The sequence below is a fragment of the Protomyctophum parallelum genome (assembly GCF_964188405.1).
Source record: "Protomyctophum parallelum genome assembly, chromosome: 1".
In the NCBI taxonomy this organism is placed as follows: domain Eukaryota; kingdom Metazoa; phylum Chordata; class Actinopteri; order Myctophiformes; family Myctophidae; genus Protomyctophum; species Protomyctophum parallelum.
The window spans coordinates 88,061,090-88,075,502 of record NC_139697.1 but is presented as its reverse complement, the minus strand read 5'-3'; the positions used below and the strand labels follow the sequence as shown (position 1 = coordinate 88,075,502).

Sequence of the window (14,413 nt, the reverse complement as noted above, 5' to 3'; positions counted from 1 at the left end):
AGGCGGGGGACCACGGAAGAGGAGGAGGAGGAGGAGGAGTGAAACGGGGTGATGGAGGAGAAAACGGAGAGGCGAGGGGAAAGAGAAAGGGAGGGTAGCAGAGGGGAAGAGAGAAGAGGAGAGGGGGAGGAGAAAGGGAGGGTAGCAGAGGGGAAGAGAGGAGAGGAGAGGGGGAGGAGAAAGGGAGGGTAGCAGAGGGGAAGAGAGGAGAGGAGAGGGGGAGGAGAAAGGGAGGGTAGCAGAGAGGGGAAGAGAGGAGAGGAGAGGGGGAGGAGAAAGGGAGGGTAGCACCGTAGCAGAGAGGGGAAGAGAGGAGAGGAGAGGGGGAGGAGAAAGGGAGGGTAGCAGAGAGGGGAAGAGAGAAGAGGAGAGGGGGAGGCGAAAGGGAGGGTAGCAGAGGGGAAGAGAGAAGAGGAGAGGGGGAGGAGAAAGCGGTGGCACGGAGCCAAAGGAAAGGGACGTGAAAAGTTGAGAGACAGCCAGAAGGACATGCGGAGGAGGAAGAGTCAGCATCGTTTGGGGCTCTGCTGTCCAGGAAGACAAGCGGCCGCCTCCTGTCTGTAAGGTCAACTGCTGCTGTTCTCTCTGTCTTTGTCTGTGTGTCTGTCTGTCTGTCTGTCTGTGTCTCTTCTCTCTCTCTGTCTGGCTGTCTCCTGCTCTACCTTGGGGCTGCAATGTGCCGGTCTCTGCAGTGAAATCACTGGCTAGCTGGCTGGCTGGCTGGATTCTCCTTGACTGTGCGCATTGAGTCTCTGCCGTGCAGTTCAGCATTCTGCACCGCTTGCTGTAACGTCTCCACGTCTCTCTCACAGCCAAGCCATACATGTCTTGCATTCGAGGAAAGGAGGCACATACTGTATGTAGTTTGCGTATCCATGCTTGTGCACTCAACATGCGTGCCTGCACATGCACAGTCTCAAACTACGTATAGCACTTTCCAATGCATTGCAACTTTTTGCAGAATTTTGCTGGATTCTCCTTGTGTATTTGTTATTCATGCATTTGGGGTTGTGGCTTATTAACGTGATTTTCTTTTCCCTTTTTTATTTTTTTTAACTCTGTGCCCTCTGTCTAACCTACAGTGTCTCTCACAGGACTGCTGTGGGGGGTACTGGCAGGCAGGCTCATCAAAGCACCTCGATATTAAAGGTTTTACGTTTGAATGCACCTTGGCTGCGGGGCGGCATTGTGACATCCTGAATCATCGGACGCACAAGACAGGATTACAGTTGCTGACACAAAGGGGATACGGATAGACGTGAGGAGGACAATACGACCCGGGCTGGAGCCGGCGGACCACCATGGAGGTCCCGTGGAATATCATGGAGCGCACACGGCTGCTCCACACACACACAGCTACCAGCCTGGTCCTCTCCATGCTGCTTGGTAAGACCCACCCCTCACTGCACTACACCTGCTTGTTTAATGTTTGATGCAATGTTGATTAACATGCACTATGCTCCAACTGAAATAACCCCCCCACCCCACCCCACCCACCCCTGGTCACTAACACTGCTCTGTGTAGCACTGTGTGTCTGTGTGTGTGTGTGTGGCTGTGTTTTGGCTTTTTTGCAGTGGTGCTCCTGGACTTAATTTGTTTGGGGGATATATTTGCATGATATTAGGCTTCGTGTTAGGAGTTTTGGTTTGGTAACAGATGACTAGATGTGGTTTGTACATGTGATTTATCACCATTGCAGAACATTGGTTGTGGTTCTATTAAGCAATATATATGGTGATGAGATGAAGATTCTAGATCAGTGATTCTCCACCTTTTTGATGTCAAGGACTCCCAGTTTGAAATGCGTTAAGACCACAGACCCCCATTTGATTATCCTCAGTGTTTATTAAATCGAGTTATACAGACACATCCCCAGACCTGGCGTGTCATATCGAATTTGTTTAATTTTTTTTTGATGTACTACTGCACTTTGTCCAAGACAAATTTCCCCTCGTGGGACAATAAAGTATATCTCATCTCATCATCTCATCTCATTTGGTGTCATATATGAGAACTTTTGTGAGGCAAAGTCATCAAGGGCGTATAGAAACCTGTATTAAAGTAATAGAGACCTGAGTTAGGTTTGCAAAGTAACTGAATTAGCTCAGTTTGAGCATTCATATTTGTACACCTTAGCCCCAGTGTTGCCATGTCTGCTTATTATAAGCGACTTTGGGTTTCTCTTTCTGAAAAGTTAAACATTCTTTATTATTTAAAGCAGTGTTTCTCAAATATTTTCATGTCATTGAACCCCAAATTAATATGTAGGCTATTTGTCCCTCCGTAATCCCTATCTGAAAATGTTTTGTGCCAGGGAGCCTAGTACCAGATTTGTGTTCAAATTTGTTTTCCACATATTCCATATTTTTATTTAAAGATTTGTAGATATAGATATATAGATTTTCAAATAGCCGTTGTATACAGTAGGTTTAAAGTGCTCATGTGGCCCATAGTCGCTTCTTTTGGGCTTGTTTTCCTAGACCTGGTTGCTTATTTCTCTTACAAAATGTGGCAACACTGCTTGGTCCACACCTTTTGGCATAACAACATGATAGCCTCATCGGCCAGCAGTCCCAAAGTTGTGCAACATTTGTTCTAGAAGGTATTGTAATATATATCAACCGTTATTGTGTCATGTCATTGAGGACACAGTGACACACTTATTTTGCCTGCATTGATATAACAACATGTAGTATGAAGTGTGTCGACAAAATGCATTATACATAAGCATGGATATATATATATATACACAATACAAACTATATAGTTGGAAAATATAGGTGGATATAATAGATTGGATATGGATTTCCACCACAATGGTTTAAAAGAAAAGATGTCACAATAAGCGAATGACTGCAATGGAAAGCGGCCCATGCAGTGATTGAACGGGCATGTGCTCATCCAAGTCTAGCCCATTTAGGCCTGACCTTCTTCTAAATCCTCCAGTTTTCTGAAATAAATATTTTCACGATTTTTCAAAAATAGCAGACCTACAAGCTCGTCGCGCTACGAGCTTGTAGAACTGCTATTTTTCAATAGCTAAATTATAACAATGTTTAAAACACCAAAAGAGGTTCCCGCCCAAAATGAGCTAGACAGCCGGATTCAGCCTAGCAAATTGTCAGTGGAAGCTATTTGACCTGGATTCATATTCCCTCTGTTTATTAATGTAGCAAAGTGATTCAGAGCAACGGAAACAAGTAAAAAATGTGATAACTTTCATTCATGTTTTTACCAACGGTATTATTGCAATATATTTTAGATTAGAAGGCCTATTGACGTCTTTTGCTCAAAAACATCAGAGTCGGGCTGTAAGAAATGTGCTATTTCCATGCCTGTATTGTTGGATATACAGATGTGGGAGTGACATTAATATTATCTACATCTGCTTTAATGCAGTGGTCCCCTAACGGGTCCATTTGGTTCCATTTGGGGGAAATTGGTTAAATTGATTTTACAATATAGATTGGGGTCCCAGAGATAGAAATGCCATTAAATGGGGGACCGTAGCCTAAGTCAAACCGGGGGCCCTTGAAATGAAAATCACTGCTAGAGCCGTGAAAAACCTTCTTATGGGCGTCCTTGGCATATATTTTCAAATGGGGGGTCCATGGGCTAATGAGTATCATTTTGGGGGTCCTTGACATGAAAAACTCACCTGGGTGAATACTATGTTATTCTGATTGGCTGGACTGCTGGAGTATAACTGGATACAGGATACAATGGCAAAATGATCAAAGTTGTCAGTCAGACATAAACCTGCGATGTCATTGCAGCTGAGCATTGACGAACGCAGATATAGTGCCAAATAACTAAACGTAATCGATGATTTTCTGCAGAGCAGGTCTAGATTTTACACCTGATGACATCACACGTCTGATTCAACATTCATCTAGATGAAATTCTATCTCAAACGAACATGTCTCAGATTTCCTGTTACTGGAGCCGTTTGACGACACATTGTAAAAGCTACTGAATGTCCAGGCCTATTGGATATTCTAAATAGAATGGCTCAAGTATAGAGGATATGCGTGTGACTGTGACATCATCATCATACCCGGACGTTATGCAGGAATGCCTACTGAGTGGCAAAAAACAACTTTCTGGCATTGACAGCCCATACATCCAAACAGAAAAGTCATATTTGATTGCATTAAATGACTTAAAACGTTAAATTCACTTTGTCACTCACTTTGCATGCGCATATCCTCTATAGTCAGCCAATCCAGGTTTATGCTAGAAGCACTCTATGAAGCGGACAAATGTAGGCTAGAAATTGGAGCATATCGCTGTTCTACTTTTGCCTCAGCTGCATAGTTGACTTTGCTTTGCAGACAAAACTTTCAAACAATAGAACACGGAATGGTTTAAAAGTTTGCTGGAGAAACGGTTGTTCCGTCTACACCTTTGGTACCAAACATATCTCAAAAACGACCCCATCACCACAATATTACCTATAGGGAAATTACTTAAGTTATTAATACATCGATGCATACCTAGTAAAAACGTTCCGTTTGTCACTATCAATTGAGAAATGTATCCAAATATCAGAAATGGGTCTTTTTGACTCTTAAGTCTTGTTTTGTATAGGCCTACTGTTCTGATGATCTAGTCCAGCTGCTCCAGTTACAGTGCAACATGAGCAATCTAACGTTTAACAGACATTTAGCTGGACAAAACCGAAGGTCAATGGACAGACAAAGCAGAATGAAAATGCTGAATAGTAGAAAATAATACAATACACGTGTGTGCGTGCATGCACATGCACGTGCGCATGCTGTCCCTACTCGCTATAGAGGAACCGTAATTGAGAATGAGATCTAAAGAGCGAAAAAGGCATTAAGGGAGGGACAGTGCGAAGATGCTGTTGGTCTGTCTCTGATACCGATGCAGTTTCTGCAGGATCACCGTGCTGTATTGTGACAGGAAAGGAAGGACAGAGAGGTAGACGGGGCTACAACACTGCTTGTCCTTCTCTGGAGTTCAAAGCAATATATCACTCCTCACTGCAGTGGTGGGGCTTGACCTTGGCTATGTAATGAAGTAAAACAGCTGCGATTATGCACAGGAGAATTACACAGATTGAAACCATTTTAAAACCCATCCCCCGCCAGGATTAATGTATTTATTTATCGCACATTGCCAAGGTTTTCCCCCATTCAACCCTTATTTTGAAGAGCCAAATATCCGTAACCGGATGTTACGATGACGTAAATGGTATGCGTGGCGTCTTGACCGGTTGTTGTTCTCCTGCTAGGTGCAGAAAAAAACAGACCGCGAGTGTCACAGCGCCGGCTGTGGGCAGTTGAAAAATCTTGTTCTGACCATAAACGACATTCATTAATTGCGCCGATTTGGAGATACAGGCCATTGAAAGCAGCACAGAGTGCAAGTGAATGCGCATGCATCTTAAAATGGCGCCGGCCAGTGTCACACTTTACACTGGGATGCTATCGACTCGATCGTATCAAAACATGGATTAAAGAATATAAAGACATTTTTAACATAGCCTATAAGTCTTGGCGGGTGGCCAGACTAAAGATAAACTACGGTTTCTACGGTTCTGGCGGGCTTCGTGGTTATTAATTGTTGAACAAAACAATTCCGTGGAAGAGATAATTTGATTCCTTAGCTGCTATAGGTAGCCTACCCTGCAGGGGTTGGTTGCAGCCGGCAGGACATGAGGAAGCTCCACGCACGCACGATCATATGCATGCACACTCGTATGCACGCATGCATCCATGGATCACACAAAGCCTGTCAGCCTGGCAATGAATGAATGCTGTCGCGGTGTGTGTCAGGTTGAGGACCCAGATGCAGAACAAGCAGGCAGGCAGGTAAAGTCCAGTATTTATTAGAACAAAGAACACTTAACAGCTTACATGATGACGAGGCAACAGCAGGACAAAACAGGCAGGAACACAAGGTAACATCAAACTTTGATCTGGCAGTGTGAGAGGAGAATGAGTCCAGTACTTATAGACTACAGGCTGATAGTGAAGAAAACACAGGTGAGTGTCATCAGGCAACTGCAGGCTAATGACAGAATGGAGACAGGTGTGTAACAGGGGATGAGGTGAGACAAGACAGGCAACAACTAGGCAAAACAGGAAACACTAAGACATCACTACAAAATAAGGGTATACAGTACACAGTTCACAGTAAGATCATAACAAATGCATTCATATTCCAAATATGATATTCGGCTCTCTGGGAAGCAAATGTGGACCCTACAAACCCTCCTGTGCGCTCAGGTCAGCCAACGCAGGTAAGCTGGAAGTACATTCACTAAAAACGCCGGGACAACGCTCCACACGTCCCAAACTCTTCTCCCTTCTGGCTCCAAAACTATAATGGAATGCACTTCCAATTGTAATCAGAACTGCAGACTCACTCCCAATCTTCCGCCGTAGTCTGAAAAGTGAAAACCCACCTTTTCAGACTCCATCTTAGCCCGTAGCACTTGCCCTAGCCTCGACGACCTTACAGGCGTATGCAAATAAGGCTCAATTTATGTAACTTAGATAGCATTTTAAGACATAGCACTCTATAGCGTATACGCATAGTTTCATTATAGTTTCATTACATATTCCACTGTCCTTAGCTGATTCTTGATGACAATTTTGTATGTATTTGATCTATTACCATATTTTGTTCTTGCTTACTGTAAATCGCTCTGGATTAAGAGCGTCTGCTAAATGCCTAAATTGTAAATTGTTCAGGCTGTTTGCTCATGTGCCAGTGCGTGTTCTTCACACATTTATACACTAGATGGCAGCATAAAATTCAAGATCTTTGAGTGACCAGCAATTTTAAATCTTGTAGGATGTCACTGACTTATTTGATTCTTTTTGGGTTTAGATGAGGAAAAGGAAGAGGTACCAAGTCTGGTGTTAATGAGGAAAAGGAGAGGATAGACATGATGGGGAAATCATAATTTGCTGGTAAAAAGGTTGTGGCATGTTCAATCCAGGTTCAATCCTACTCCACTTGTTTGTATTTAGTGCAAGAAATGAAAGGCGGCTATAGTTAAAAAGCAACACACATCCAAACATTTCCAGCACATCACTACTTGCATACAATTACAGCAAGCATTACACGGGCACAGGTCTAGTTACATAAATGACATGAAGTCTAACACACAAGCATTGGGCAGGGAGCTACAGTAGTAACAACAGCATCAGGGCAAATGAGGCAATACAATATCAAATAGAAAGGGCCAAGGGTGCTCCGTTGGCTGTGTAAGTCATGGCTTGCAGCTGTAAACTGCATGAGGATAGCTTATACGACATCGTAGGCTTGGCAGTTTTTTAACGATGCTGTGCTGCTGGAGAGAAGTCAGAAAAGATGTTTGTTGAATTATATTATGAGTCACTATGGGCCTCAAGATGCTGAAAGTGTTTGGAGAAAGATCTCGTAATTGTTCAAGTGTTCAGGGGTGGATGAGCAAAGTGGTGAATTTTGCCCGTTGGGCACTGGCCTACTTGGAACGATGCAAGTTCGAAATGCATGCCCCACCCAGTTAATAATGTGATGTCTGTGTCTCTTTTATGCCCATGGAGTTCTTTGTCAGGCATGCCCAGATATGCAGATTTCAGAACCACAATGTGATGTCAGAACAGGCCAGCTCCATATATGGAGCCTGGGCAGGGGCCCTGTCCAGAGCCTGGGCAGAGAGGCCTTTTGTGGCGGCTCTGGACAACCGTGGGTCCGACCAAAAAAAACCTCATGTTAATATTTTTAGTTGTTTACAGGTTTTTAGTGCCAGTTAGTTTTAACTTTAAGTGTGGCTTTATATATATGGTTACACACCCACCACTGCACTGGATTCACACACCGCGCAATGCTGGATGCTGCCTAAATGTGTCTTTGACTATAGTGTTCCTTATCTTCTGATAATTATGTAATTATGCTCCTCAGGTGTGTGGTCTGCTCAGGCCCTTGAGATGAGTACTGGGAAGATCCCCTTCCTGGAGGCAGTGAATGGGACCACAGTCCTCATCCCCTGTACATACGCCAGCTGTATTGGCATCACAGATCTGTACTTCAACTGGCATTACAATGACAACGGCACCATGATTAAGGCAAGGCACGCACGCACGCAGTGTCGAACAGGCTTGATATACTTAAAGGGATATTTCACTTACAAACATGTTTGGGGTCTTTTTTTAACATTTACTCTGGCTTTTGTGAGGACGCCAGATGAGAGTTTTAGATGTAGATTAATCAAAAACACCTGTCCTAGGTTCTGGTGACTGATTTTGTCTTTCTAATCATGCATGAGGGAGCCATGTTACTTTTGTCATTCATTGTTTTGGAAAATGAGAAAAAGAAAGAAAGAAATGTTTAAGTGTGGGTGGTTTCGCACAGTCCCCCCCCCCCCCCCCCCCCCACCCCCCTACGAGGTCCTCCATTTCCAATTAATCAAAAAGTGGTATAGTGTAGTGTGATAGTGACAGCTTGCTTTTCCACTTAGGTGGCCGAGGGTTTGATTCCTGACGATGGAATATTCCCATTAGATTTGAAAGTCTACAGGGAGAGAGTGGACTACGTTGGCGTCCCCGACCTCCACAACGTCTCCCTCCTGATCTGGAACATTACCTTTGAGGACCAGGGCGAGTACCACTGCTTTGGACGCAACCCCAAAGAGAAGGGCAGGAACCACTCGGCCATGTTCACCCTCATTGTGTTGGAAGAGTGTAAGTGGCCTTCATTGTATTGTCTGGGGCCACCATAAATTCCTTCTGTGGAATCAAACATCCTTATTCAACATAAACCTTGCTATGATAATTAATGGCGCGTAACGCACTCACACACACACACACACACACACACACACACACACACACACACACACACGCAAGCAAACGTGCACACACACACACACACACACACACACACACACACACACACACACACACACACACACACACACACACACACACACACACACACACACACACACACACACACACACACACACACACACACACACACACACACACACACACACACACACAATCTGGAAAGGTCAAAACGTGGTCTGGTCTCCCTTAAGCAGGTTGTTAGTGCTGCTGTTAGTGCTGCTACCGGATAACATTGTAACATCATCCGTTATAACTGTAGAACAAAGTGGGGTCTCGCAACTCACTTCTAAATGCTCCAAAGATATTTATTAGCGTCAACAGCGGTAATATGGTCAATATGGCGTCCCTCAAACCTCCGCATCCCTCATGTAACATGTTAAGCCCAATTTATGGGGCCAGATTTATAATCTGCCTGGCGCAATATGCAGTGCAAAGGCAGATGAAGGCTGGCTATGCGAGGCTAGCAGTACTATATGCAGCATAAAGTAGCCATGACTGTTTTCCTCTGTTACAGTAAGGGTGATCGACAACACATTAACCATCATCATAGCCTCGGCAGTGGGTGGAGGCATCGCTGCATTGATGAGCTTCATGTTGATTAAGAACTTCATTATCTACGTACTACAAGAGATGGAAGAGAGAAAAATGTGAGATTTGTGATTGAAAGCAGTGTGTCCTGCAAGATGTCTCTTAATACTTAACATTTGTCGTTCATATTCTAATCTAATGTCTTTTTCTGCAGTAGGGAGCAGTGCCTTGTAAGCTCATCAGGGAATGACAACACAGGAAATTCCCTCTCAGGATCTAAAGCTGATTCAACAAACAAGCCTAAGCCTACACCAAAAAAGAAATGAGTTAATGCATGTATGTAAATCCATATATGGTTATTCATATGTATATATATATATCTACACACACACACACACACACACACACACACACACACCCTCACACACACACACACACACACACACACACACACACACACACACACACACACACACACACACACACACACACACACACACACACACACACACACACACACACACACACACACACACACACACACACACACGTATGTACAGTATATGCACATGTGTTTGTACACATGCAACTCCATTATGTTCAAGTTGGTACTGTATACATTTAAAAAGAAGTATGGCACCTGGCTGTGGCCTCTCTGTGTGTTAGGTAAAAAAAAGAAGAAGCTATCTGCACAAAATGCTATGGTGAGTTCTCAATATACAAAATAGGTAAATATTAGCCTACATAAAAAGTGTACATATTACACAATGCAACTTCCAATTGCACACAAAATAATACAATATTTGATGTAATTATTAATTGCAGCTAGACTTGTTTATGATCCCAGCTATGATCTTTCCCAAAACAAATGCAAATTGAACATAGCTTGTTCTATGTCTCTCTGTTCTTCAGATACATTTGAACTTGATAGATTAAAAATATTTGACTCAAAAAGTAAACATCTCTTCAGGGCTTCCTATTGACTGACTACTATTTTGTATTTACACTGACTTTATTAGGGCGCACATCGCACGCACACACATTTTTTTGTGCAACATGCTCTCTGTCAGTAGAGAGGGTTTGAAGACTATATTTATTTCAATCAATAACCAAATAGTCTTGGGCTAAATAGCTAAAACCAAAATTTAATTTGTTTTTATTTACTAGTTTTCTATTTTCTAGTTTAGATTAAATCCAATTAACTAAGCTGTACAGATGCACATGGACCATGCACGGTAAATGTGCATGGTCTTGTACACAGTATCTGAAAATAGTATACATTATTATTTTGTGTGCAACTTCAGAACTTGTGAAAATATGGCAGGGTTATTGAATTGTGCAGATGGATTAACCAAAACGGGGACACTAGTCTCATGACAGTGGTTGTTTGTGCCATTGAATATACAAAATATTTTTAGGCCACAGTCAGGCTGCATAAAAAACTTAAACCTGCTTGGACTGTTTTTCATACAAAGTCAAAACAAACATTTAAATGCTTGAGACAGGGAATAATGCAATGTAGTACTTTGACCTGGGCTGGATCCTGCATCATCCTATAGCAAATGGTCAACTAAAACAAATTCATTTTGATTTTGTTTGTAATATAAAAAAAAGATCTAAAAATACATTACTTTTGAGTACATTTTTAAGAAATAGATGTGTATGCCTTGTTCCTAGATTTAAGCATAATTTGAAGGATTCAGCCCAGGTCCTTTTTTTTTCCTTTTTTTTTGCTTGATGCAAAACACAGGTGCCTGTTAGAGCTTCTATATTATTACTCTCTAATTGAGGAAAAATGTAATATCGCAAAACAGTTTATAAAACTCAAATGCAAAAAAAAAAAAAAAAAAAACGTGCTACTAAACCGAAATGGTAGACATTCCCCTGAGCAACCTCCCTCCTTGACTCCTAGAAAACGGAATGACCTGCTGCTTTAAAGACAAATAACCAATGCATTTTAAGCATGTGAAGCAAACACAGGCCACATTTTAGACACAATGCTTGAAAATAGAATCATGTGCTTCCCCCCCCCCCCCCCCCCCTTTTGGAACACTTGTTGAATACTTAAGTGTGATACAGTAACCGTGTCATGCTGAGGTTAGTTAAATCCTTATCTTACAGTATATCATATCAATTTTCTCTTGAACTAATCCCGGCAAGGGTTGTGCACTTTTTGGCCCCGTAGATCGAAATGCTCCCGGGCAAGCCGGGATCAGACATATTACCATAATATTGCTATGTGCCACCTAACCATGATGGCTATAGTTTCTCCAAAACACTAATCTCCAGTATACTGTACATCCATTTAGCCAAAATATTTCATATTTGCAATAAGTCATCTTTATCAGCTGCAGTGCAGTGAAAAAGAAAGTTTTTTCATAGGCCATCCATGTCAAAGCCATTATGGGTGCCCTCAGCCCATGCATATTGTAATTTGACCATATTCGCTCATATTTAAAATGAGCATGTAGGGCCAGTAGTTAACCCAGCAGGTAGAGTAGGGGGCTTGCAGCTCAAATACTTGACAGTCGTGGACTCGTGGCCCAAGCATTGATTTCGATATGATGATACTCTGTAGCCCTGACTGTGCCAAACTGGGATCGTCCCCGAGAATCAATTCATCGTCCTATATCAGGAGAGGAATGCACATTTTCATCTTTGTCTTAATGCATACTGTAGCATTGACTCAACTAAATGAAATGCAATGTTGTGTTCATGGCCGATGCTCATGCGAGATGCTGAATGTCTATTTTAAAAATACCTCTGGAGTGTGAGACAGATAACCACTGTGTCTGGGACACTGAGGTGAACCAGTCATATGCTATTGTAACATGTGAATGTACCTCCCTTGTATTTACTTACATGACATGAAAGTACTGTAATGTGACTGAGTGAGTGGTTTGGGTGGTTGTCGTCAACTCATCGTTATGTCATCAGAAAATGTGCCTCCAGTCTTTAATCGCTGGTTTGAAGCAATACTGTAAAGGGAGAGTCTGTTGGGCACTTTAAGCAGGCACACATATATTTATTTTTTTAAATCAGCTACGTATGTGTAATCTATTATCACTGCTTGTGTGCCTGATCACAAGTCACAGGGATAGAGTCCATATAGCACATGTACGAATGTGCAGGTACAGTATGTTTTAAAAGGAAATACAATCAATCTTCTTTCTTTTCCCGTCTAAATTTAGAGTTGCCAATCCCCTCCCTATTTGTCCCAATTAAGTCATTTTATGCCAATTTCCGAATTCCCCACTCATTTCTGTCTAGTCCTGTCACTGCTGACCCCATACTACAGTAGCTCACCTGCCAGTGAGGAGCCCCCACCGGGAGGACATAGCATGTGTGCAGATACAGGAACACTAATCCTCACTGCTGACCTGCTGACCGGTGCCGCCTCAGTCTGTAGGAGTCACTGGTGCAGCGACAAAAACTGCCCTCCCCACCTGGCGTCCTTCAAGTGAACCTATGGCCTATTATGTTTGTATGGACGCTTGGCGCTTGGCCAAGCCGGAGGAATGCAATTCATCTATTAGAGTTAGAGTACATGGCAAACAAACAAATTCCGAATTATTGTGTCATATTTTGAGTTTATATGTTAATAAATAATAATAATAATTCATATTTTCCATTGTATTCCAATCATCAATATTGAATTCCCGAAGCCAGAAATGAGGAAACAGAGGAAACCCTGTGATGTCATCAAGAAATTAAATCAGGTTCTTTATACAAGTTGGAGAAACGTTTTGTTTTTATTAAAACAATAGACAGAATATATATATCTGTCAGACTAGCGTTTTCCCTCTTTTTCTTTAATATATTCTGTCAGTGTACGTCATTTAAATTTGGATGGTCATTTTAATCAGTACACAGAAAAGAAATATTATTTTAACTGAATGAAATTTTGACTGGAAAAGACTCGCTCACCGTATAGAAAAAGAAGTAAAACTCCTTAGACTGAGACTTAGAAAAATATATTTTCTTTTATTTTATCATGCTGTGTTTTTGAGACCACCGCTACCGTAGTTAAGTTTGAAGAGAGGAAAAAAAGGACGAAGAAAGGCGCAACAGTTTTCTCAGTGCTTAACTGAATGAAATTGACACTGTATTTTAGCTGCCTATGTTCTTATACATATTCCCATAGAATTTCTGTATACCACTACCAACACAGTTTTGAACCATACAATTGTACTTTAATCCCCTTATGCTTTCCTAATAACTGCTGTATGTTTCCCTATTAAACCCCTTTTCAGCAGTCGTTGCCCATTTCGATGACATCACTGGTTCACGTCTTTGGAAAGAGCTGTTCACATAAGACATAATGTATATCTGGTGCATTGTTTTACATAAAGAGGGAGTCAATTGTCAGATTTCAAATTGAGTGGTACATTATGCGGGATATTTTAACTTGGTTTCATACTGTAGTTCACATTAACAAGAATAGCAACATCCAACATACTGTACAATTTATTTAAATCCCATCTTAAACAGAAATGAGACCCAGGAAGTGTCGTATGTATTATGAAATCATACTTGAATATTTTCATTCTTGTACCAATTTTAAGACATGCTCATGCACTGTGGAAAAACAGCACAACAATTATTATTATCATTATTTTGTTTGTTCTGTTTTGCAGTGGATTGTCATGTTAAACACTTAGACTAATGCCACCAATTGTCCAAATTACACACAAAATATGGTTTATGTTCAGTTCTATGCAATTTCCAGTAGAATTGCAAATGACAGTTCAACGCACCGCACCTTGGAGTTAACTGCAATGCTATTGTCAGCAATACCAATGTGGGTAATGGATTTGAACTATTGGGAATATGCAGGGTGAATAGGGAACATCCAGAGTTTCCAGGCTGGAGCATCGAGTAGACTGAAGCCCCCGTACTTTAGCCGTGCAGACTAGGGCTGGGACATATATGAAGTCAAATCAATTACAGGATTATTTACTTTTTAATAAAGATTAATGAACCAAATATATACACATATAGTGAAAATAGCAGATCT

General features: G+C 41.9%; 1 protein-coding gene across 1 annotated transcript; it reads left to right on the top strand.

Moving 5' to 3' along the window:
• The first annotated feature begins 1,271 nt into the window (after positions 1 to 1,271).
• Positions 1,272 to 10,432, top strand: LOC310871536 (sodium channel regulatory subunit beta-4-like). Its single transcript, XM_083783110.1, has 5 exons — positions 1,272 to 1,386; positions 7,922 to 8,085; positions 8,478 to 8,700; positions 9,383 to 9,515; positions 9,611 to 10,432. The coding sequence occupies exons 1-5, from the start codon at positions 1,302 to 1,304 to the stop codon at positions 9,720 to 9,722; spliced, it is 717 nt and encodes a 238-aa protein (XP_083639236.1). The 5' UTR covers positions 1,272 to 1,301; the 3' UTR covers positions 9,723 to 10,432.
• Positions 10,433 to 14,413: the final 3,981 nt, after the last annotated feature.

Excerpts from the sequence above, each read along its gene's own strand:
- LOC310871536 (XM_083783110.1), top strand. The coding sequence starts at position 1,302 with ATGGAGGTCCCGTGGAATATCATGGAGCGCACACGGCTGCTCCACACA. Across the intron at positions 1,387-7,921 it reads GGTCCTCTCCATGCTGCTTG|GTGTGTGGTCTGCTCAGGCC; the intron begins GTAAGACCCACC and ends TATGCTCCTCAG. Across the intron at positions 9,516-9,610 it reads GAGATGGAAGAGAGAAAAAT|TAGGGAGCAGTGCCTTGTAA; the intron begins GTGAGATTTGTG and ends CTTTTTCTGCAG.